This window comes from Suncus etruscus, chromosome 3 (assembly GCF_024139225.1).
Source record: "Suncus etruscus isolate mSunEtr1 chromosome 3, mSunEtr1.pri.cur, whole genome shotgun sequence".
NCBI classification, from domain to species: Eukaryota; Metazoa; Chordata; class Mammalia; order Eulipotyphla; family Soricidae; genus Suncus; species Suncus etruscus.
Genome location: NC_064850.1, coordinates 138,685,189 through 138,707,224, shown reverse-complemented (window position 1 = coordinate 138,707,224; position 22,036 = coordinate 138,685,189). Strand labels below are relative to the sequence as shown.

Below are 22,036 nucleotides of genomic sequence, written 5' to 3'. Positions count from 1 at the left end.
ATTTGGGGAGTTATCTGTAACTATTTTAAAAAATCATGTAGGCTTGGGGCCAGAAGGTAGGATGTTTGCCTTTTATATGATTGATCAGGGTTCAATCCCTAGCAAACAAGACCAAACTTTCATGGGCACCTGACTCCAGTCACAAATCCACCTCCTGTAACCAACAACACAAACATTTCATTCCTCCTTTCCACAAAAATCACGAAGTCAACACAAATGGCCTGGTAAGTGATTTCATTCAGTGAAATCAGGATGAACACAGCTTGATAACCAACGCCACCCAGTCCTGTCTGTCTCATGGGCAAACGGGTGTGAAGCATCTGCGTGTGGGCTGCCTCTATCTTGCTATTTTAGCAATTTCAGTGCAGAGCCAGGTAAATGCATCCCATCCCGATTCTATTATTATTCAATCCGGAATCCATTTCCTTTATCTTTTATTCCTGCGGGAAGGCTGGGGGTGGAGAGGTTTTGCTGAGACATTTTTCTTTGTACTACCTAAGAGTAGAAGCCTGCCCATTAGAAAGGAATTTTGGGAAGCTACCCTTGCAAACGCTTTGTGCGCATCTCCCCCGCTGCTGCAGGCAGGGGTCCCTGGATGCTGGTGACAACTGGGTACCGCATGCCTATTTTTAGCTGCAGCAGAGCATCCGACAGCTTGACGAGAAGATGGGCGGGCACGAGAACGCCCCGCCCACCGCATAAACCACGCCCACTCACAACACGCCCCACCCAATGATACCGCCCATCCTCTACCGCCCCGCCCAGACCACGCCTACTCCCGCGGTGCCACGCCCACCCCCGCCTCCCGGCGCCCACGCTGCACAGTCCTGGAGCTGCCTGGAACGCAGCGTTGTAGCCAGCCGGGGAGCCGGTACCTTTAGGCCCGCGGCGATGAAGATCTGGAGCTCGGAACACGTGTTCGGGTGAGGCCAGTTGGAGTGTAGGCAGCGGCATCGGGGTCACCCGACTGCTCAGAGCGGCTGAGGGCAGCCGGAGAAGGCAGGATCCAGATGCGGTCCTGCGACTGGGGCTTAGCATCCTCAAAACGCATCTCTGCATCTCTGCGAGTGGAGGCGTCAGAGCCTCCGCCGGGCCCTGCAGGGAGGACGGACTGATGCAGGCGCCCTGGAGAGCTGGGGTTGCCTCTGTCGGGGATGGGGTGCGGGGGAATTCAGGGTTTGTCTTCCCTTTCTGCGGCCAGGTCTCTGTGCGGATGATTCGTGCCGGGCCGACATGCAGGGGTCGGGGTGCTCTCCCCTGGATTTGCTTGTAGGCGCCCCAGGTCAGGGAGGAACCGGCAAAGTGCCTCTCGCGTGATGCGCGCTCCCCAGACCCTCGGAAGTAGGCCGAGCGCTCCAGCATCTCCAGCCGGCCTGGTTTCCGGCGGAGCTGGTGCACTTCGAGTCCTCCCAGGCTTTAAAAAGCGCGTTCGGCGAAAGAAGGGGCCCTAGTTCGGGAGACAGCGGGGTGAAGGGGCTCCGTGGTGCGTGGGGGAGAGGGCAGCTGGCATCTCTCCCACCTGGCGTGGGAAACCTGCTTAACCTGCCTCCTGATTTATGTGGCATCTTCACCAGAGATCTGAAGTCATTCGGGGGGAACGCTGAATCCTGAAGCAGTTTCATGCTTTGGATTAGTAATTTAATAAGTCATTACTTTTTAAAGGAACAAGTCTTTAAGAATACCCTAACCCCACCAAAGAATTATTTATTTTATTTTATTTTTTAATTTTTGCTTTTTGGACCACACCCAGCAGGTCTTACCGTTGGCTCTGCACTCAGAAATTACTCCTGGCGGTGTTTAGGGGATCATATGGAATGCTGGGGGATTACAGATCCAGGACAAGTGCCCTACCCGCTACTAATGTTTGCTCTGGCCCTGATAGTATATAGTGGTATTGCAATGTTTTATCTTTTTTTGGGAGAAAAAATACTGCAAGAAATAGAATTGTCAGGCTTTGACCTTTCTATTTGAAATAATTTGAAAGGAAATCTTTAGGTTTGAATGTTCATTTTTGTGCAGCCTTTGTTAATTAGGGGAGAGGCCAGGAGATGCCCCAGTGAAAATGACCCCAGAGTTTGTTTCCTCAGTTCTCCCAGAATGGGTTGTGAACCGGTGCCTTCTCATATTTCTATGAGGATGCCCAGGGCAGTGGGATTCTTTCTTTTTAATAAGCTGCTGGAAAGTTCTCCTTTTTCGGTTCCTGAAATGTTGACTCACAAGCAGAAGTGAATGGGCAAGTGCTGGAAGGTACCTGCTTACTCATCTGAAATGTTTTTTTAGCATTAATGTCGTTGTTGTTGTTGTTGTTGTTTTGGCCACACTAGGCTATGCTTGGAATTACTACTGGTTCTGCAGGTAGGAATCACTTGGGCTAGGTGCTCAGGGTATTGGAGATGGGAATTAAACCCCTGCAAGGCAAGCACCTTACCTGCTAGACTGTCTTTCTGGTCCCTAAAGCATTAATTTTCATTTTTTGAACATTAATTTTCTTAAGTTTTATTAATGTAACTGTTATGAAATTCACCATTTTGGGGGGGAGTTGGGGGGCATGGACAGAGTTTAGAACATCTGACTATGCTTAAGGCTTACTTTTGGTTCCCTTTTAAAGTGTCAGTTTGTTCAGTTGTGTAGCCACCATGCCATCATCACAGACAAGCTTCAGAATGTTTTCATCATCCCAGAAGGACCCTTAACCTCCCTCACACTCACCACTGCAGCCCACTTCTTGAAGGGTTACCATCTTTTCTGGTTATTTTTTTCCTTTTATTTATTTTTGAATTTACTTTTCGGGCCACACCTGGCGATGCTCTGGACTTACTCCTGCTTCTATGCTGTAGTATCACCCCTGGCAGGCTCAGAAGACCACATGTGGTGCCAGGGATTGAACATGGTTCTGCTTCATGCATAACAAGTGCCTTATTCCCTGTGACTATCTCTCTAATCCCTTAGCATTTCTTTCTTTTGTTTTATTTTAGGGGATGGAAGCACACATTCCAGGCTCTGCACTCAGGATATTGGGTGTCTATCAGCCCCTGTGGCTAAGAGATTGCAAGTGACATAGTCCTGTGGAGTGGCAACGGCACCCATGGGCTAGTACCCAGCTAGAAGCATAGCTTTCTGCCTCAACTTTGTGTGTGTGTGTGTGTGTGTGTGTGTGTGTGTGTGTGTGTGTGTGTGTGTGTGTGTATTTCTGGAAATCTCTGGTTTCTCTTTCTCTCTGAGAACTATATACTCTTATTCTTTATTTTTATTTTTTGTTTACACTCAGCAGTGCACAGGGTTTACTTCTAGTTCTGCACTCAGGAATTATTCCTAGAGTGCTCAGGGTACCATATGGGATGCTAGGGATCAAATTTGGGTCGACTGCTGTACTATTGCTCTGGCCCTCCTCTTCTTTCTATATTTGTTTCTTTTTTTATATGTTTGTTGTACTGACCAATAAAGACTCTGAATAAATTTAGTCTTGAAAAGGAAGAAGTAGTGAGGCACAAAAACTTTTGATCTTCCAGAAGAATGCCTGTGGGGCTAGAGATCAGAAATAGAAAGCCCTCTGGGGAAGCTGCCTGAGTCAGTGTTTATGTCACCGGGATAGTGGAAGTGGTAATGAAAAAGTACAGGACTGAAATGTGAACATGAAGGAAGGAGCATTTCAGGTAACAGGTTTAGCAAGTGCATCTTCATGGACAGTTTTTAAGGGGGACTGGACCTTGAGTAATAGACAAATGAGAGGAATTTTAGGCGTTAACATTCTTTCGGGAATGGCAGCCCTCTTGAGAATCAGACCTTCCAGGAGATGTCCTAAGGGTATGTGCATTCAGCTAGGATCAGTAGAAAGCATGCACTAGCATGCTTTTTTTTTTTTTGCTTTATATTTTGGGATTTTCTTGGGGGTGGGACACCTGGCAATGATCAAAGGTAACTTGAAGCTCTGCATTCACTCTTGGTAGTACTTAGCGGATCATATGGGATGCGGGGATCAAACCTGAGTCGACTGTGAGCAAGGCAAGTATGCTGTACTATCACTCTGGCTCCACAGTTGAGTGTTAGGTATATGTATTTCAGCACTAGTTCATCAACAGTATCAACTTCCCATCAGGGTTCCCAGGTTCCCTTCCATTCCTAGCTCTTTGACAGGCACATTTTGTTTTGTTTTGTTTTGTTTTGGGTTGCACCCGGCAGCACTCAGGGGTCACTCCTGGCTCTACGCTCAGAAATCGCTCCTGGCAGGTTCGGGGGACCATATGGGATGCCGGGATTCGAACCATCATCCTTCTGCATGCAAGGCAAACACCTTACCTCCATGCTATCTCTCCGACCCAACAGGCACATTTTGAAGTTTGGTGGTTGTGGTTTGGAACTCTGTTACAGACTCCATTTTAGACATATAGATGTACTAGTCCTCTACACTGACATTCCCAAGGCCCTGACTCCTGCCCTCCATTATTTTCCACCCTCCTCTTCTCCCCTCGATTTCTTCCCTTCTCCCTATACTCTGGAGTTAGGGCTCATCTAGGAATTGCATTCCCTTATCCAGTTATTCTCTATACCACAGATAAGCAAGATTATCTTGAAGCATGATTTCAAATGATAGAAACTGGCCAGGATGGATGAGAATTGAAGCTTACTCTCCTCCTTCAGTATGGCTCCTCATTTCTTTTCCATGGGTAAATAGTTGCTTGTGGTAATGCTTCAGTAAGGAACCTGAGAGCCACTGCCTGTTCTCCTGATGGACCATAATAGAAACTAACCAGAGTGAATTGTGTAAAATATAAGCAGGTGTGCTGGTCTGTAAACTCCGTATCAGGCAGACCAGGAGGCTGCTGTGAGCCCCAACCAAGCCAGCATGCTGACTGCCACAGAATGTACAAGAGACAAAACTTCCATTTGTGGATCCTTCTTTCCCCAGGGAGCATCAGAGGTACAAGTAGGGGACATGGGGTCATTGCTCACTGCTGAGACACATAATGAGCAAAAGGGTTCTGCCAATTTATGATCTGTGGAAGCTGAGAGAAAATGGGCTGAGCCTGAGGGAGAGACTGGAATGTCCCCTTTGATGGCCTGGCCAGAGCTGGTGTCTGCCCTGAGTACCCTGTGAACAACATGCAGACCTGAATGAGCCGAGAGCTTGAGTTTGGGGCTGATCTGACCCCTCACTGTAATTTGGCGGGTCCCTTCATTACAGTCACCAGCCTGGACATGCCTTTGGTTTCACTCAAGCAGTGGATCTCTGGGGATGCCCAGAAACTGGTGGCCTTGTCTCTTCTGCAGCCACCCATGGGACACGGTCATCAAGGCCGCCATGCGAAAGTACCCGAACCCCATGAACCCCTGTGTCGTGGGAGTGGATGTGCTGGAGCGGAATGTGGATGGTCATGGCCGGCTGCACAGCCACCGGCTCCTCAGCACCGAGTGGGGCCTGCCAGGCTTCTTGAGAGCGGTGAGTCTGGGCCCCATGTCCTTGTCTTGAGTCGCCCATACCTTAGCCTTGTCACCTTCCTTTTGTCCCATGTCATCTCTCTACAGCCCTTTAACACCTCTCTATGTCACTTTCCTGTAGCTGCATGTCACTCACCCTCCAATCAGTACCTGCCACTATGATCTCTGTAGTCCCCACCTAGACAAGTGTCTCCCGGACTGTCCCTGTGACACCCTCAGGTTCCACACACTTGCATCCCCATACCTGCCTCACCCTTTTGCTAACACCACCTGCAGGAAATAACTATTCCTCCTCAGAGGGGCCACCCAGGATTTCTGGGGAGCTCAAGATGGTTCTAGTTCCTGCTCATAGACCCCTTCTTTGCTCTTTGCCCTAATCTCTTCTGAGGAGAACACCAGTTGGATTAGGTCAGAACCTGCCCTGATGCCCCATTTCCTCAGTCAATGAAGATACCATCTCTCCACATATCATACATAAGGTTGGGGCTCTGGCTTCAATATGTGGATGAGAAGACACATTTATTTTGGGGTTTTGAACCAGGACCAATTGTGCTCAAGACTTACTCCTAGTTCTGCACTTAAGAATCACTCTTGAGGGCCCGGAGAGATAGCACAGCGGCGTTTGCCTTGCAAGCAGCCGATCCAGGACCAAAGGTGGTTGGTTCAAATCCCGGTGTCCCATATGGTCGCCCGTGCCTGCCAGGAGCTATTTCTGAGCAGACAGCCAGGAATAACCCCTGAGCACCGCCGGGTGTGGCCCAAAAACAAAACAAAACAAAATCACTTTTGGAAAAAACAAATCACTCCTGGAGGGGCTGGAGCGATAGCATGGAGGTAAGGCATTTGCCTTGCATGCAGAAGATTGGTGGTTCGAATCCTGGCATCCCATATGGTCCCCTGAGCCTGCCAGGAGTGATTTCTGAGCATAGAGCCAGGAGTAACTCCTGAGCGCTGCCGGGTGTGACCCAAAAACCAAAAAAAAAAAAAAAAGAAAGAAAAAAAAGAATCACTTCTGGCATTACTCAGAGGACCATGTGGGATGCTTGGGGATCAAGCCTTGATTGGCCATGTTCAAGGCAAATGCCCTATCTGTTGTAATATCACTCCAGCCCCAGGGAGCACACATAGCCTATTGTCGATGTAGCAGTCATCCAGAAAGTCCCTGGCAGTGTGACTCTGAAACTGTTTCTCCTTCTAGCAGTGCCATGGTGCTCTCTCACCTATCTTCTTGCCCTCTGTGGGTCCTGCCCAAGGGCCTGGCCCAAGTTGTTCCACTTGGGGACCCATAAGCCTGCATGCCTCCTCCCACTGTCCCAATTCTGCCCACCCCAGCCCTCTTGCAGGTTATTTCTGGCCTGTGGTAGGAACACACTAGCTTCCCCTGAAGCCATGCATGGTGTCAGCAGGTACCTGCTGGCATAAGAGCACCCCAAAAGGACTGTTGGAGTTGCCCGTCTCTCCCAGGGTACCTGTGCTAAAGAGATGTGCATCTTGGTTTGTAAGTCAAAGGACATTTTGTGTTTGAAGATTAAAATGCAGCATTTAGGGATCAGAATGATAACACAGTGGATAGGCCATTTGCCTTGCATGTGGCTGACCTGGGTTCGATATCCTGCATTCATATGGTCCCTAAACCTGCCAGGAACGATTTCTAAGCCCAGAGCCAGAAGTAATCCCTGACCACCTCTGAGTATGGCCCAGAAACAAACAAAATATAGCATTTAAAACATGTCACTAGTGGTGGTGGCGCTAGAAGTAAGGTGCCTGCCTTGCCTGCGCTAGCCTTGGACGGACCGCGGTTCGATCCCCCGGTGTCCCATATGGTCCCCCAAGCCAGGAGCGACTTCTGAGCGCATAGCCAGGAGTAACCCCTGAGCGTTACCAGGTGTGGCCAAAAAATAAAAAAACAAAACAAAACAACAAAAAAAAAACCCAACATGTCACTATTCTGGTTTTATTTTGTTTTATAGATTATGGGAACCAGCAGGACTTTGACGTACATCAAAGAACATTCTGTTGTGGATCCAGTAGAAAAGAAAATGGAACTGTGCTCCACCAATGTAAGCAATGGCCTGATGAGAAAGATGCTTGCTTTTATGGTAATGGTGCCAGTGCCTTCATTTCATTTCTTTTTTTTTTTTTTTTTTTTTTTTTTTTGGTTTTCAGACCACACCTGGTAACGCTCAGGGGTGACTCCTGGCTATGCGCTCAGAAGTCGCTCCTGGCTTGGGGGACCATATGGGACGCCAGGGGATTGAACTGCGGTCCGTCCTAGGCGAGGGCTGGCAAGGCATACACCTTACCTCTAGCGCCACCACGCTGGCCCCTTCATTTAATTTCTTGTTTAACAGAAGATCCTTGGTCTAAGCAATCTTTCTATTTGTCATAGAAAAGCTGAATTTATTTAGCAGGATTTAATGTACCTGTTTATTCTAGTAGAAGATAAACATACTTAATGCTGCATCATCACTTAATGAACATGTCTATGTGACCAGGAGGCAGTCAGGGGAGACAGTGGACCAATCTCCAAAAGCCATATGTCACCTTTCTTCATATCTTGACTTCCAAAATTAATATCAATTTTAGCAGCAATCTTGTTTGTTTTTGGACCACATGTGGCCACCACATCTGACTCTGTGCTTGGTGGTTGCTGTCAGTTGTGCTCAGATGTCCATTGGTTCTTACAGGGACTGAACTGGGGTCAGCTGCTTAATCCCTAGACCAGGGGTCTCAAACTCGCAGCCTGCGGGCCATTTGCGGCCCTCCGTACAACATTTTGTGGCCCTGCCCTAGAGGAATGTTTTTTTTTGTTTTGTTTTGTTTTAGTTGTTTGGGTCACACCCCCAATGTTCAAGGCTTACTACTGATTTTGCACTCAAAGATCACCCCGACTTTGCCTCCTGCAGCCCCCAGGTAAATTGAGTTTGAGACCCCTGCCCTAGACTATCTCTCTAGCCCTGAGGAATTGTAAAAAGCAATATCCCTCCTTAACTCCTCTCCCACATATCTGTTAAATGTATATTGTCGGGTGCTAGAGCTATAGCATGGCAGGTAGGGCACTTGCCTTGCATGTGGCTGATCTGGGTTCAATCCCTGACATCTCATATGGTTTCATGAGTCTACCAGGAGTAGTTCCTGAGTGCAAAACCAGGAGTAACCCCTGAGCACCATGATGTAGTCCAAAAACAAAACAATAGCAACAACAAAGTATATTGTCAAAATGTTCCTTTGTGGTACGTTTTGGGAAATAGCACTGGGGTTAAAGGCAATTGTTGACTCCCAGTTTAATACCCCTAGTTTGATTCTTGGGATTACATATCCCCCCCAGGCATCAGAGGGAGTTGTTCCTGAGCTAACACCAGGTGTGACCCAAGGTGAACAGAGTTGCACATTCTATTCTCATGGTCTGTATGGATTTGTGAATACTCAAGAATCCAGGCCTATCACCAATAAATGAGAAATTTCCTACTGGTTAACCAGGGTGCTATACTAAGAATATTTGGTCCTTTTCTACAACTGTTGATGCTTTGGCAGTTGGAAAATACCACAAAAACCAGACCTGGCTCAGGTTTGAGTGGGTTGTAGAGAGAAGGCTCAGAGCAGCCACAGCACCATGTTGTATACTTCATGGGCTGGTGGCTTCTGGGCCTGAAGTATTTTCTGGTTCCCAAAAGTGCTGATTTAAGGATGGAAGGACATGAGCAAATGTTGGGAGGGGGGTAATGCAAGAGAGAATAGGCCCCAAAAATCTTTGTTTTTCTCACAGATCACACTCACAAACTTGGTGTCTGTGAACGAGAGATTGGTCTATACCCCTCACCCGGAGAACCCAGAAATGTGAGTCATTATGTCCCAGGGTGGAAACATTCAACTCTGAGGCCAGGGGGTGGGGTGAATTCTTCCTCTCATAGAGAAGCTCAGCCCCCTTTTTCTTTTTCTTTTTGGTTTTTGGGTCTCACCCAGCAGCGCTCAGGGGTTACTCCTGGCTCTATGCTCAGAAATCGCCCCTGGCAGGCACAGGGGACCATATGGGATGCCGGGATTTGAACCATGGTCCTTCTGCATGAAAGGCAAACGCCTTACCTCCATCTCTCCAGCCCTAGCCCCTTTTCCTCTTGTTCTTTTTTTTTTTTTTTTTTTTTTTGGTTTTTGGGTCACACCCAGCAGCTCTCAAGGGTTACTCCTGGCTCTGTGCTCAGAAATTGCCCCTGGCAGGCTCGGGGGACTAAATGGGATGTCGGGATTTGAACCACCATCCTTTTGCATGCAAGGCAAATGCCTTACCTCCATGCTATTTCTCCAGCCCCTCTTCTTGCTCTTTTAAGGACGAAGCTCACACAGGAAGCCATCATCACTGTGACTGGGATCAGCCTTGGCAGTTATCTGGAAAGCCTAATGGCCAGCACGATATCATCCAATGCAAAGAAGGTATGGAGCTTGCCGGGCATTGGGCTGCATGGGCTCCAGGTCTTAAGTGCCAGATTAAATGGGTGGAACATGTGTTTCAATCTGAGACCTCCTGAATGTGGGGCAAGTTGTCTCTAGCTGCGCTTGCAATGCCAGAGGGTGCCTCCTAGATATTCAAACCGGAGACAGGGAACACTGGCCTAGCTGTGAGGGGACAGTGCGGCATACACACATGGAACACAAACCCAGCTGAGGCTGCCACCTCGTCAAAGAAAGAGTCAAAATCACACAAGCTTGGTACTAAGAGAAATCCTAGCAGCAAAGAAAGAATCTGTGTCCACATCATCAAATGAGATGGTTGAGGTGTTTGGAAGTTCTGGACTAAATAGGACTTTCAGCCATTCTGAATTGGAGAGTGAGTCTATCTGAGCCTCTGAAGTTGGTGTTCCTCTGCAATCATCTTTGGTCCTCCTCTGTAGGGATGTGAGAGTGAGCTTTGTGGGGAGACAGGGAAGGCTGTTCTTCCAGGGCTGTGGGGTGGGTAGGGGGTTCCCGCCTTCTAAGGAAAGAGTGTCCACAGATTCAGCACACTCTTCTCCCTAGCCAAGTTGACGGTGAGAGCTGGCACGTGTGAAGGGAGATGTTAGATGTCAAAGAAGAGCCTTGGCCAGCCTGAGCTTCTGTCATGGATCTTGGTTTTCTCCTCTGTCACCCACCCTTCCTCCAGCCCTGGCTCTTTTTCTTCTTTTCTCTTATGCTTGTTTACATCAGAAAAGATAATGCATTTTTAGAATTAAAGGGATGGGACCTAAATGGCACCAAGCCCTTATATCATGCGATGGCCACAGCGTAATGGAAAGACATTCATGACTTGCCTCTAGTCCAGTCACAGGTAGAAGGGGCAGGTACGCCTTTTTTTGCTTTTGTTTGTTTGTTTATTGAGAGGAGAAAGGAGAGGGGAGAGGAGATGGGAGAGGAGTGAGGAAAAGGGAGGGGGAGAGGATGGGAGAGGGGAGAGAGGAGAGGGAGGGAAGAGAAGAGAGAGGAGAGGGGGAAAGGGAGAGGAGAGAACAGGTCTGCCTTCTTTTAAAGAAAAGTCCAGATAGATAATGTCAGCAGTTACTGAATGCTAGTTCAGGGCAGACAAGGAATAGCAGCTTTAGGCAGCATCCACACCCAGTGGACCCCCTGGGAGGACACAGAGCTAAGGGCATTCATTCAGTCTCTGACGTGGGGCAGATATTCTGTCTATGTGTGTGTGTGTGTTTGGGGGGTGGAGAGGAGAGAGAGAGAGAGGAGAGAGAGAGAGAGATTGTGTGTGTGTTGGGCGAGAAAATACTAAAATATTTTAAAAACATTTTAGACTATGTCAGAAAATTAAGGGTAAAGGAGAGAGAGAGATTGTGTGTGTGTTGGATGAGAAAATACTAAAATATTCTAAATACATTTTAGACTGTATATCAGAAAATTAAGGGTAAAGTCAGTGAGACCAAATGAAATTTTTGTTTTTGTTTTGGATTTTGGACTACACCCAGTGACACTCAAGGGTTACTCCTGGCTCTGTACTCAGAAATTGCTTCTGGCTTAGGATATGGGGTTGGGGGGCGTTGAACTGTGGTCCATCCTGAGTCAGCTGAGTGCAAGGCAAACACCCTACTGCTGTGCCATTGCTCTGGCCCCAATATTTTTTTATTTTCATCTTACTTTAGAGGCTACCATGTTGAAAGCCTGATTTAGAATTACTGTCTTCCCTTAGCTTGTTAACATCTAACTGCCTTCCTGATCTGTTGGGAAAGAAGACTAGGGACAGTGGGCACCAGAGGACAGTGGCAGAAACTGTTGATGATGGAGAAAACAGGGATACAGATGATGGAAAAAGCAAGATGGAGATGGAGATGATGAGGACTATGGGGAAGGGAGAGGAGAAGAAATGGAGACAGATGCTTAAAATTATGGAGATGGAGAGGCAGGAGATGGAGAGTTAGGAACAACTCATTGAAGAAGCTTCGAGGGCGGCTACCACTTATTTCTGTTCCCTACTTGCACTCTGTAGGTGGTAGCACAGACAAGGGGATCCATAGAGGGGTCTGTAATCCAAGCTGGACTGAGATGTTTAGGTTCTGAGTAAACAGCAACTTAAATTCTGAGCTTGAGAAATGGCGATAGTGAAAGCTTGTTCATAAATCATTCCTATTGGGCTCCCTTCAAGACAGCAGCCTTTTCCTTCTGCACCTTAAATGACATACTTGTCACTTGTCTGCAGCCAGAGAAGCGGCATTTCTTATTACCTATTTGAATCTTTCTTTGTTGCCCAGGGGTGGGCTGCTATTGAGTGGATAATTGAGAATTCTGAGAGTGCCGTGAGCTAACAGGGCCTGTCCCTGCACCTTGAGATAAGCAATGGTAATTACAGTGTTTTGAATCCTGTAGACAATGACCCTTACTAAACGCTGCATGGTGCAAGTGCAGGGAGCTTTCAGGGTGTGCTGCATGTGCGTCTCCAGCCCTGTGCTCGCTCACCTTTGTCTCTTCCGTAGGTTCCTTCTCTTCCTAACCCATCCCTGTTCCATGGCAGGAGTTATTCCCGGGAAGCTTGAACCTGGGCTATCTGGTCTCTTATGAAGGCAGTTCAGCTTCTCAGACAAGTTGTCTCAGGTCTTGGTTAGTTTCCCATGCCTTGTGCATTCTTGGTAAAGAAGTGGCCTCTGTAGGCCTAGTGTTGAGGCTGATTTTGATGGGAGGGGTTTCTCTTTGGGGGAAGATTTCTGCCTGTGGTCTTCTCCAGTTTCTCTATCCTGCCCACAGTGAGGCAGAGGGAGGAGGTCAGGCTCCCTAGGAGGGGCTCTTTTCTTTCTGTAACAAATGATGCCCTTTGTAGAATCTTTTCGAGTATCGCAAATATTCCTTACTTCCTCGGCCACCAGTGGCTGGCCCATCAGAAAGGGACTGGCCAGTGGTCATCTTCAACTTCACAAGAAAATTGCTCCCAAATATATAAGGAATACCTTATATTCCTGCCCTGAAACTCCTCTCCCTGGTAACTTCGCTGTGGGCTGTGCTTCTCAGGCCTGGATTCTTCTGTCTGTCTGTCTACAGCATGCGAGTCTACTTTCGCATGTGCCTTCTTAGCACAAGGCTGTCATGATCTGGGCTTCTTTACGAACTTGCTGATTTGGCTTAAGTCATTACAGTTTAAGTTCGCTAGAGACCTCCACCTTGTGCCCAAGGTCATGATCTAGGGTTGGTTGTCTCTTCTTCCCCTGGGTGCTGGGCGCTAACCTGGAGCGGGGGCCACCTACTGGGGGCTGAGGTGGGGATGTGTGGGCAGGATGCTGTGCATGGGTGTGGACTCTGTCCCGTTGTGTTGCCTGAGAAATGGGAGCTAAACTGCCTCCGTCTTCAATCAGATACTTCAAAATAATCAGAGGAAAGAAAAGGATGAGAACAGCACGTCCTGAACAGGTGGTGTGAAATGTGCCGGAATCTGGTCACTTCTTTCCCTGGGGCTTCTCCATCGTGACCTCCCAGGACAGCAGGCCCATCAAGGAACAGGGAGGGATCTGGTCGAGCCGTTGGAAGGAGGAGCTCTGGCAGCAGGAGAAGGAAGGGGCTGCAGCACCTGCAGCTATGTTGACTTGGATGCTGAGTCCCAGCTCTGCAGCACCAGCCGGTTGGACTGTTCTGCCCTGTCATTCCCTCTTAGCGTTGTGCCTCTTCTTTCCTGCTAGCTCTTACCCTCTTACTAAGGAGACTTTCTCTTTTCCTATAGCTCCCCATTTGTCCCAGACTCTCACTTGTCCCTAATCCACAGTTTTGGGTTTTTTTTGGGGGGGGAGGGGCAGGTTTGAGTTAAAATAGTTAGTTTACAGCTTACTCCTGCTGCTGGTTCAGGGATTACTCCTGGCAGAGCTCAGGGAACCATATGGAGTTCCAGGAATTGAACTCAGGTCATCATCATGCATGGCAAGTTCCTCACCTACTGTACTATCTCTGCCCCACGGCCTAAGCCAGTTTTCACCCCAGTGTCATCACTCACCAGGCCCTGTTGATCACTTTGCCTGTGGTCACTGTGTCCTTTCTTACCCCTGTCAGGGTATATGCAGTTCTAAAGGTGGATTGACCATTTTGCCCTCCAGGGCTGCTTTGTCTGTTCTGCTCCCCTCACCTGAAGGTCCTCAGCCCTGAGGCCTGGGACATGAGCAAGAGCACGTCCTGCTGCCTCAGGGCCATGAGCAGGGAGGCCCTGTGAGCAGTGACAGAAATGCTTCCAGTGCTTTCCAGTGCTCAATGGACTGAGTGGTTTCAAGCTTCTGCCCATCTGGAGTTTTGGTTCTCTCTTTTTTTTTTTTGTTAAATAAAGAGTAAAATGTCTTTCAATTTGTGTCAAATGATAACATTCTAGAGAAGACTCGTCCAAAAAGGATGGCAAGAACTATAGGTTTTTTCTCTCCTATGCGTCTTCAATACTACTTTTCATTAGTATTTTGAATCCAAAGTGAAATAAAATTCATTTGTGCCTATTGATGTATTTTTTGTGGTCGTTGTTGGGGGAGGTCACACCTGATGGTGCTGATGATCCCACATGGTGCTGGGGATTGAACCCAGGCCTCCCACATGCAGAGCTTGCACTCAGCCTGGTATGTAATTCTTCCAATCCCAGAGTTAAAACAATCTCCCCTAATCTTTCTGTGACACATGCTTCTATCTTTTTGAGGGGTCTCTTCATTTTGGGAGAAGTTTCTGGCATTGTTAGATTTCTAGAAAGCATGCTATGCTGTTCCTTCATTCAGCAACTTGGAATGGGAGTGCTCAAAGCTGGATGTGCACAAGTGATCCCTCTTGGCAGGGCTCGAGGACCACATGAGATTCTGAAGATCAAACCAGAATACTTCTTCTACTATCTTCTACTTCTACTATCTCTCTGGCCCTAGAACCACAATTTCAGAGACCCCACTGATGGTGTTAATAAGTGAGATCTGTTTATACTTCATAGCTAAAAGCACTTTCAGAATTTCCTTCGTTTTGGAGCCATTAATTTTGGGAAGGGCATTTGTCTTCCACAAGGCCAATCAGGATTCGATCTTTGGCATCCCATATGGTCTCCTGAGCATGACCAGAGTATTTCCTGAGTGTAAAGCCAATAGTAACTTACCTAGAACATTACTGAGTTTGGCCCCAAAACACACAAACAAAAAAGAATTTCCTTACTTTTGAGAGAGACTATTCATTTCCAAGCCCAACAGTGTACAGGGTTACTTATATTATTTCTCTTCAGAATGTTCATCCCCTCGAAGGTAACAATTTTCTTTTCTGTCTACATTTCACTTGTAAATGCCTCTGCTGCGGACACCAGGCTCTGCGTCCATTTTCCATAGTACCTGGCACCATTTTTCTCTTTTGCGTAGGCGACTCTTAGGGAGCAGAACCTTTTCTGTGTCTACTTTCTCCAGAAAACTGCCTGCTTTGTGGCCCTTGTTCCTGCATCGCTGCCTTCTTCCTTCTAGACTAGCCCAGAAAGCACAGCCTGTAGCACCTTTTCAGTCTTGGCACATCTGAAAACATCTCAGGCTTCATTCAACCCTTAGCTTGGCAAATTATCTAGATAAAAGGTATTTTCACTTGAGATTTTCTTTCTTTCTTTCTTTTTTGGTTTTTGGCCACACCCGGTGGTGCTCAGGGGTTACTCCTGGCTGTCTGCTCAGAAATAGCTCCTGTCAGGCACGGGGGACCATATGGGACGCCGGGATTCGGACCAACCACCTTTGGTCCTGGATTGGCTGCTTGCAAGGCAAACACCACTGTGTTATCTCTCCGGGCCCTTTTTTTTTTTTTTTGGTTTTTGGGCCACACCCGGCGGTGCTCAGGGTTTACTCCTGCTGGCTGTCTGCTCAGAAATAGCTCCTGGCAGGCATGGGGGACCATATGGGATGCCGGGATTCGAACCAACCACCTTAGGTCCTGGGTCTGCTGCTTGCAAGGCAAACGCTGCTGTGCTATTTCTCCGGCCCCTTCACTTGAGATTTTCAAGGCCTCACTCTATAGTTTTTTGGTGATTCTTGATCGTCTATATGTGACTTTTATTTCCTCTTCAAAATCTTTTTAGCCCTGATGTTGTGAAATCGCATGTAACTAAGCCTTAATTGAAGTCATCTTTTTCAAATTCACTGTATTCCATTTCCAGCTTTGACATTATATGTAGTATTGTAAGATGCTGTAGAGTAAAAGTGGGTAGAAGGTATATGGGACATTTCCTTACTGTTTGCAGCATCTTGTGAATCTATTAAAATATTACAATTAAAAGTATATGTATAACAAGTCATTATGGAAAATAGTACTGGTGTAAGTTGTCAAAAAAAATTAACTTTTGAGGAATTCTGGATCTGAATTAAGTACTTTAGCCAGGCAGGGGATGCTTTGTGAACTGTTTACTTTTCCTGCAGTTTTTTGTTTTGTTTTATTTGGATCACACCTGGCAGTGCTTAGGGGTTAACCTTGGTTCTACAGTCAAGAATCACTCTCAAGGGGCCGGGCGGTGGCGCTGGAGGTAAGGTGCCTGCCTTACTTGCGCTAGCCTAGGAGATGGACCGCGGTTCGATCCCCCGGCGTCCCATATGGTCCCCCAAGCCAGGAGCGACTTCTGAGCGCATAGCCAGGAGTAACCCCTGAGCGTTACCGGGTGTGGCCCAAAAACCAAAAAAAAAAAAAAAAAAAAAAAGAATCACTCTCAAGGTGCTCAGGGATGCCAAAGATTGAACCCAGATCTACTGCATATAAGGCAAGCACCTTATTTGCTGTACCATCTCATTGGCCCCAAACTTTCCCTGCAATTTTGGACTTCTCAGCCTCCATAATCACAGACAGAAGGTCATTCTATTGTTTCTGTTTCTCTGGAGATCACTGGTTAACACACTCCAAAAGCTAGGTTAGTAGCAATTCAAATTTTATTTGTATGAATTTCAGATGTTAATTGTAATTGCCAGGAAAGCCAGTAAGAAAGTAACAAGAAAATGCACATAAAATATGTCATTCCCTCCACTATCATTTATATAAATTAGTTTTGGGGGTAAAATTACCAAAGCTTACCAGTACTCTGCTCTCAAAGTAAAGTTTATCAAAACCATCCTTTCTCAGATATAAAGCTGTTTTTGTTTGTTTGTGTCTTTGAGTTTGTGCCCAAAAGTGACCCTAGGCAGTGCTCATGGTTCATATATATATGTGGAATACTGAACTAGGTCAGGTACCTGCAAATAAGTGCCCTAATCCTTGCACTCTCTCCGGCCCATAGATGAAGAGCTGTTTGCAACAAATAGTTAAGAAATCTCTCAAGTTTTGAGATAGCATGGAGGTAAGGCATTTGCCTTTCATGAAGAGGGTCGGTTCGAATCCCAGAGTCCCATTTGGTCCCCCGTGCCTGCCAGGAGCAATTTCTGAGCATGGAGCCAGGAGTAACACCTGAGCACTGCAGGGTATGACTCACCAAAAAAAAAAAAGAAAAAAGAAAAAAGAAATCTCTCAAGTTTCAAGGGAGTGCCAGAGTCTTCTGGTGCAGGCAGCTATCATCATGCATATGTTATAGACTGATTTATTATTTAGAGTAGGTATAGGTAACCTTTGGCTTGTGGGCCAAATCTAGCCCTTCACCTAATTTTTTTTTTTGTTTTTTGTTTTTTGTTTTTTGGGTCACACCCAGCAGCTTTCAGGGGTTACTCGTGGCTCTATGCTCAGAAATTGCTCCTGGCAGGCTCAGGGTGATCATATGGGATGCCGGGATTCGAACCACCGTCCTTCTGCATGCAAGGCAAATACCCCACCTCCATGCTATCTCGCCAGCCCCACTTCACCTGATTTTAAATGGTCTTCAAGCTAAGAATCATTTCTATGGAGGGGCCAGAAAGATGGCATAGCAGTAGGGCATTTGCCTTGCACACAGCCAACCCAGGATGGACGCTGGTTTGATTCCCGGCATCCCATATGGTCCCCTGTGCCTGCCAGGAGTGATTTCTGAGCACAGAGCAGGAGTAACCCCTGAGCACCATGGGGGGTGACCCAAAAACTAAAAATAAAAAGGGGGGTGGTTTCTATGTGGTCAGAGGGATAATACAGCAGGTAGTTTGTTTTCCTTGCATGTAGTTAACCAGGATTCAATCCTTGGCATCTCATATGGTCCCCTGAACCCTTAGGAATGATCCTTGAACACAGAGCCAGGAGTGAGAGCTCAAGACTTCTTGAGCACTGCTAGGTGTGACCCATAAGACAAACAAACAATAATTTTCACTCTTTTCAAATGGTTGAATGGAAAACTATAAAGTAAAATAAAATACACATCAGAGAACCAAGTGGACAGATTATCAAAATGATTGTGGGAAGAAAAATCAAACACAAAGAAGGTAGAAAAGAAAGGATTTAGGAATAAAAGACGAAATATTAGGGTTGGCACCATACATAGTACAGTGGGTAGGGCTTGCTTTGCAGTCGTCCAACCTAGGTTCAATCCCCAGCACCCATACAGTCCCTGAGCCCCAAAAGGAGAGATCTCTGGGCACATGACCAGGAGTAAGCCCTGAGCACCAACAGATGTGGCCCCAAAGCAAAGCAAACAAGATTAAGTATAGAAAAGAAGTAGCACAATAGAAGCAGTGATTAGTGGTATTTCAAGGTAAATGGATGAGATTCATCAACGAAAAGCCAGATAGCAGAATAGACGAAATAACATAATATCCTACATGAAATACTTTATTTAAATTTTTAGGGACTACTCCCAGCAATGCTTGGGGACATGAGTGCCACATCTGTCCTGCAGATGGAGAACACAAAACAGAGAGGACAACACAATGCTAAAGTATAAAGACCAGGCTAGAGTGGCAGGACAGTGAGTGGGGCATGCGGCCAACTAGGGTTTGATTCCCAGTACCACATATGGTTCTCTGAGCCCCACTATGAATGGTCCTTGATCACAGAGCTAAGAGTAAGCCCTGAGCACTGCCCAGTGTGATCCCAAACTAAACAAAATAAGTAAATAAAAGTATAAGGATTATGGGGCCAGAGAGATAGCACAGTGGTAGTGCGTTTTTGCCTTGCACACAACCGATCCAGGACAGACAGTGGTTTGAATCTTGGTATCCCATATGGTCTCCTGTGCCTGCCAGGAGCAATCCCTGAGCTTCGCTGGGTGTAACCTAAAAAACAAACAAACATACAAAAAAAGTATAAGGATCAGTGCTTTAGGTCAAAACAAGAAAAGTCTCTGTTGAGTGAAGGAATCTACTGCCAGTTGGTTTCTGGTTTTGTATAGAGTTTTGCATCTTTTTGCTACCTCTAAGTATCTTTTCAGTGATCTCGAACTGTTTCCTCTTGAGGATCAACCTTAATTCCGGAAGGATGTGAGGACTTTTGCAGATAAGCCCTCAGTTTGTAAGAGCAGTGGATATGTGGGCAAAATACTGATAACTGTTCCATATAGCAGACAGACCTCTCAGGCATGCATCAGGGTAGACACTATCAACCCTCTTAGTGAAAACCTCTGTCCTCTTGCCATGACTGTTCTACACTTGAGACTGCTCTGATATGATCACAGGAATGGAATGAGCCTGACCCTGTGAGGAGTTTTGTTCTATTAAGAAACAGAAATATGGGCCCGGAGAGATAGCACAGCGGCATTTGCCTTGCAAGCAGCCAATCCAGGACCAAAGGTGGTTCGTTCGAATCCCGGTGTCCCATATGGTCCCCCGTGACTGCCAGGAGCTATTTCTGAGCAGACAGCCAGGAGTAACCCCTGAGCACCACCGGGTGTGGCCCAAAAACAAAAACAAACAAAAAGAAACAAATATGTGATGTTTGAAGGAGAGCTTGATCAAGTTTAAGAAAGGGTTGATTTCTTGATTCCTTTATGATGGGTCATGGGATCATGGGGGAAAGCTTTTGTTTGTTTGGGGGTCATGTCTCATAATGTCCAGGGGGGTACTATTGACTCTGAATTTAGGAATTACTTCTGGGAGTACTTGGGGAGCCATATGGGATGCTGGGATTGAGCCCAGGTCACCGCATGCAAAGTATGTGTCCTACCCACTGTACTATTGCTCCAATCCCAAGATAACAATTTTAAAACCAGAGAAGTTGTGAATGTCATTTGGTCCCTATAAGTTGCAAGTGTATTGGAGTCACAATAAGCACACACACACATACGCACAACATACATACATATTGTTTTTTTTTTTTTTTAGTTTTTGGGTCACACCCAGCGGTGCTCAAGGGTTACTCCTGGCTGTCTGCTCAGAAATAGCTCCTGGCAGGCACGGGGGACCATATGGGATTCGAACCAACCACCTTTGGTCCTGGATCGACTGCTTGCAAGGCAAACGCCGCTGTGCTATCTCTCCGGGCCCCATACATACATATTGGAATTTGGTTTTCTGTGCACACCAGTCTCACTAAGTTTAATTTTCTTGGGATAGTCTGTTGTGAAGCTAAGAAAGCAGTTCTGCTTGTTGTCAGCATTTGTTTAATGTAAAAGAGCTTTGTTCTTTCTTCTTAGTGTGGAAGAGGAGACCACATTTATTTGTATAGCCAGCACGAAAGCAAATGTGGGTGTGCTGAAATAGCATGAAACTGGGTGTGGAGAGTCGTGAGCAATCTACCCCCAGTTTCTAATTTGAGACAATGGGCCAAAGTTCAGTCTCAAACACGATGCTGCTACTGCTGCATGCCACCCATGGCTCACAGGATAAGATTGTTACTCCTGCAATGTTGGCAAGGACTCTATTAGGTGTCTCCTGGAGGAAGCATGTAAGCAGAACCACTGCCATCTCAGGAGTGTGGATGTGAGTACGTGGCACAATCAGGCCCCTCAGCACTGCTTTCTCCCTGCATTTCTCCCTGCAGGGTCGTGAGGCCTTGGAGTGGGTGATCAGCCGACTCAATGTGGAGCTGGAGGGCCTCACCGTACCGGCCTGCACCAGAGCCTGAAACCTGGTACCTGGACATGCTGCTGAGGTGGCCAAGTCACTGAAGTCATCAGGTGTTCCCCACCCCTGTTGTGGGGACTTCCCATCTGTGTTCTGCTCTTGGTTTGTCACAAGGAGCATCCTGATTAGTGCATGTTGCCAGAGGAGTGAATCACTACATTTAGTCTGTAGTTTGCTCTTATTTTTTTGGGGGGTGGGGGGATGTTCCATTAGGAAGCCAATTACATTAATTGATTCACTGATCCCTTCCCCAGAAGCCACAATATTAAAGGGAAAACAGGAACAGCTTTATCCCTGTATGTAGCCACCCAACAGCCAAAAAAGTTTCCTGGGTGTTTTGTCCTCACCTCAGGGCAATAAACTTCTCTGCCAGCAGAGGACACATTTATTCCCTTGATAGTCTCAGGATGGTGGCTGCTTCAGGCAGGATCGAGGGCAGAGGAGGTGAAGATAGCCTAAAAGCAGGGGACACTAGATTTCAGGCCACCAGCCCAAGGGATTTTGGGGGATCAGGCTGGGCCAGTTGGGTCCCCAGAGCACTGCCCTTGCATTGTGTAGTCTTGGCTGCCACTGCTGCCCTGTCTGTTACCCAGGTTTGCTGTTCTACAGCATCATAGGAAGACTCACCACATTGACCTGATTTCATGATCTTCTCCACAGTGAACCTTAGATTTAATTTCAGAGGGTGGATTTTTAAGACTATGTCTACACAGTACATTACATAAAGCATCCATATTTCATTTTTATTTCTGGACGTGCTATAGAATGTCTTTATGTCTGTTCTAAATAGCCAGGCTAATTTCTCAGAGAATAAATAACAGGAGAAAATGAGTTTATTTTGATGGCACACTACTTGCCCTAAGTTGTTCTATTTTTGCCCCAAAGCAGAGAAATAAATCCTGAATCAAAAGTCTTTCCTTGGTTTCTCTCAGTTCATTATCATGGCCTTGTAATCAGTCAGGTATGAAATCTGAGAACATGGATGACCATGCCTACTCTTCCAAGGAACCCGAAGTGCCTGCAGTGATGTTTGACAGAAACCTTGAGTTTACTCATGGGCTTTCTAGAGCTAAGAACAGTGGCCCGGTGGGCCCGGAGAGATAGCACAGCGGTGTTTGCCTTGCAAGCAGCCGATCCAGGACCAAAGGTGGTTGGTTCGAATGCCGGTGTCCATATGGTCCCCCGTGCCTGCCAGGAGCTATTTCTGAGCAGACAGCCAGGAGTAACCTGAG

General features: G+C 46.9%; 1 protein-coding gene across 4 annotated transcripts; it reads left to right on the top strand.

Moving 5' to 3' along the window:
* The first annotated feature begins 803 nt into the window (after positions 1-803).
* On the top strand, positions 804-21,717 carry PRELID3A (PRELI domain containing 3A). 4 transcript variants are annotated; one of them, XM_049770153.1, is made up of 6 exons: positions 804-923; positions 5,269-5,437; positions 7,407-7,496; positions 9,203-9,273; positions 9,762-9,864; positions 20,722-21,717. In XM_049770153.1, the coding sequence occupies exons 1-6, from the start codon at positions 892-894 to the stop codon at positions 20,803-20,805; spliced, it is 549 nt and encodes a 182-aa protein (XP_049626110.1). In that variant the 5' UTR covers positions 804-891; the 3' UTR covers positions 20,806-21,717. The 4 variants fall into 4 exon arrangements, with proteins under 4 accessions (XP_049626110.1, XP_049626113.1, XP_049626114.1 ...); XM_049770156.1 differs by lacking the exon at positions 20,722-21,717 and adding an exon at positions 12,159-12,254; XM_049770157.1 differs by having other exon boundaries at positions 827-932; positions 5,190-5,437.
* Positions 21,718-22,036: the final 319 nt, after the last annotated feature.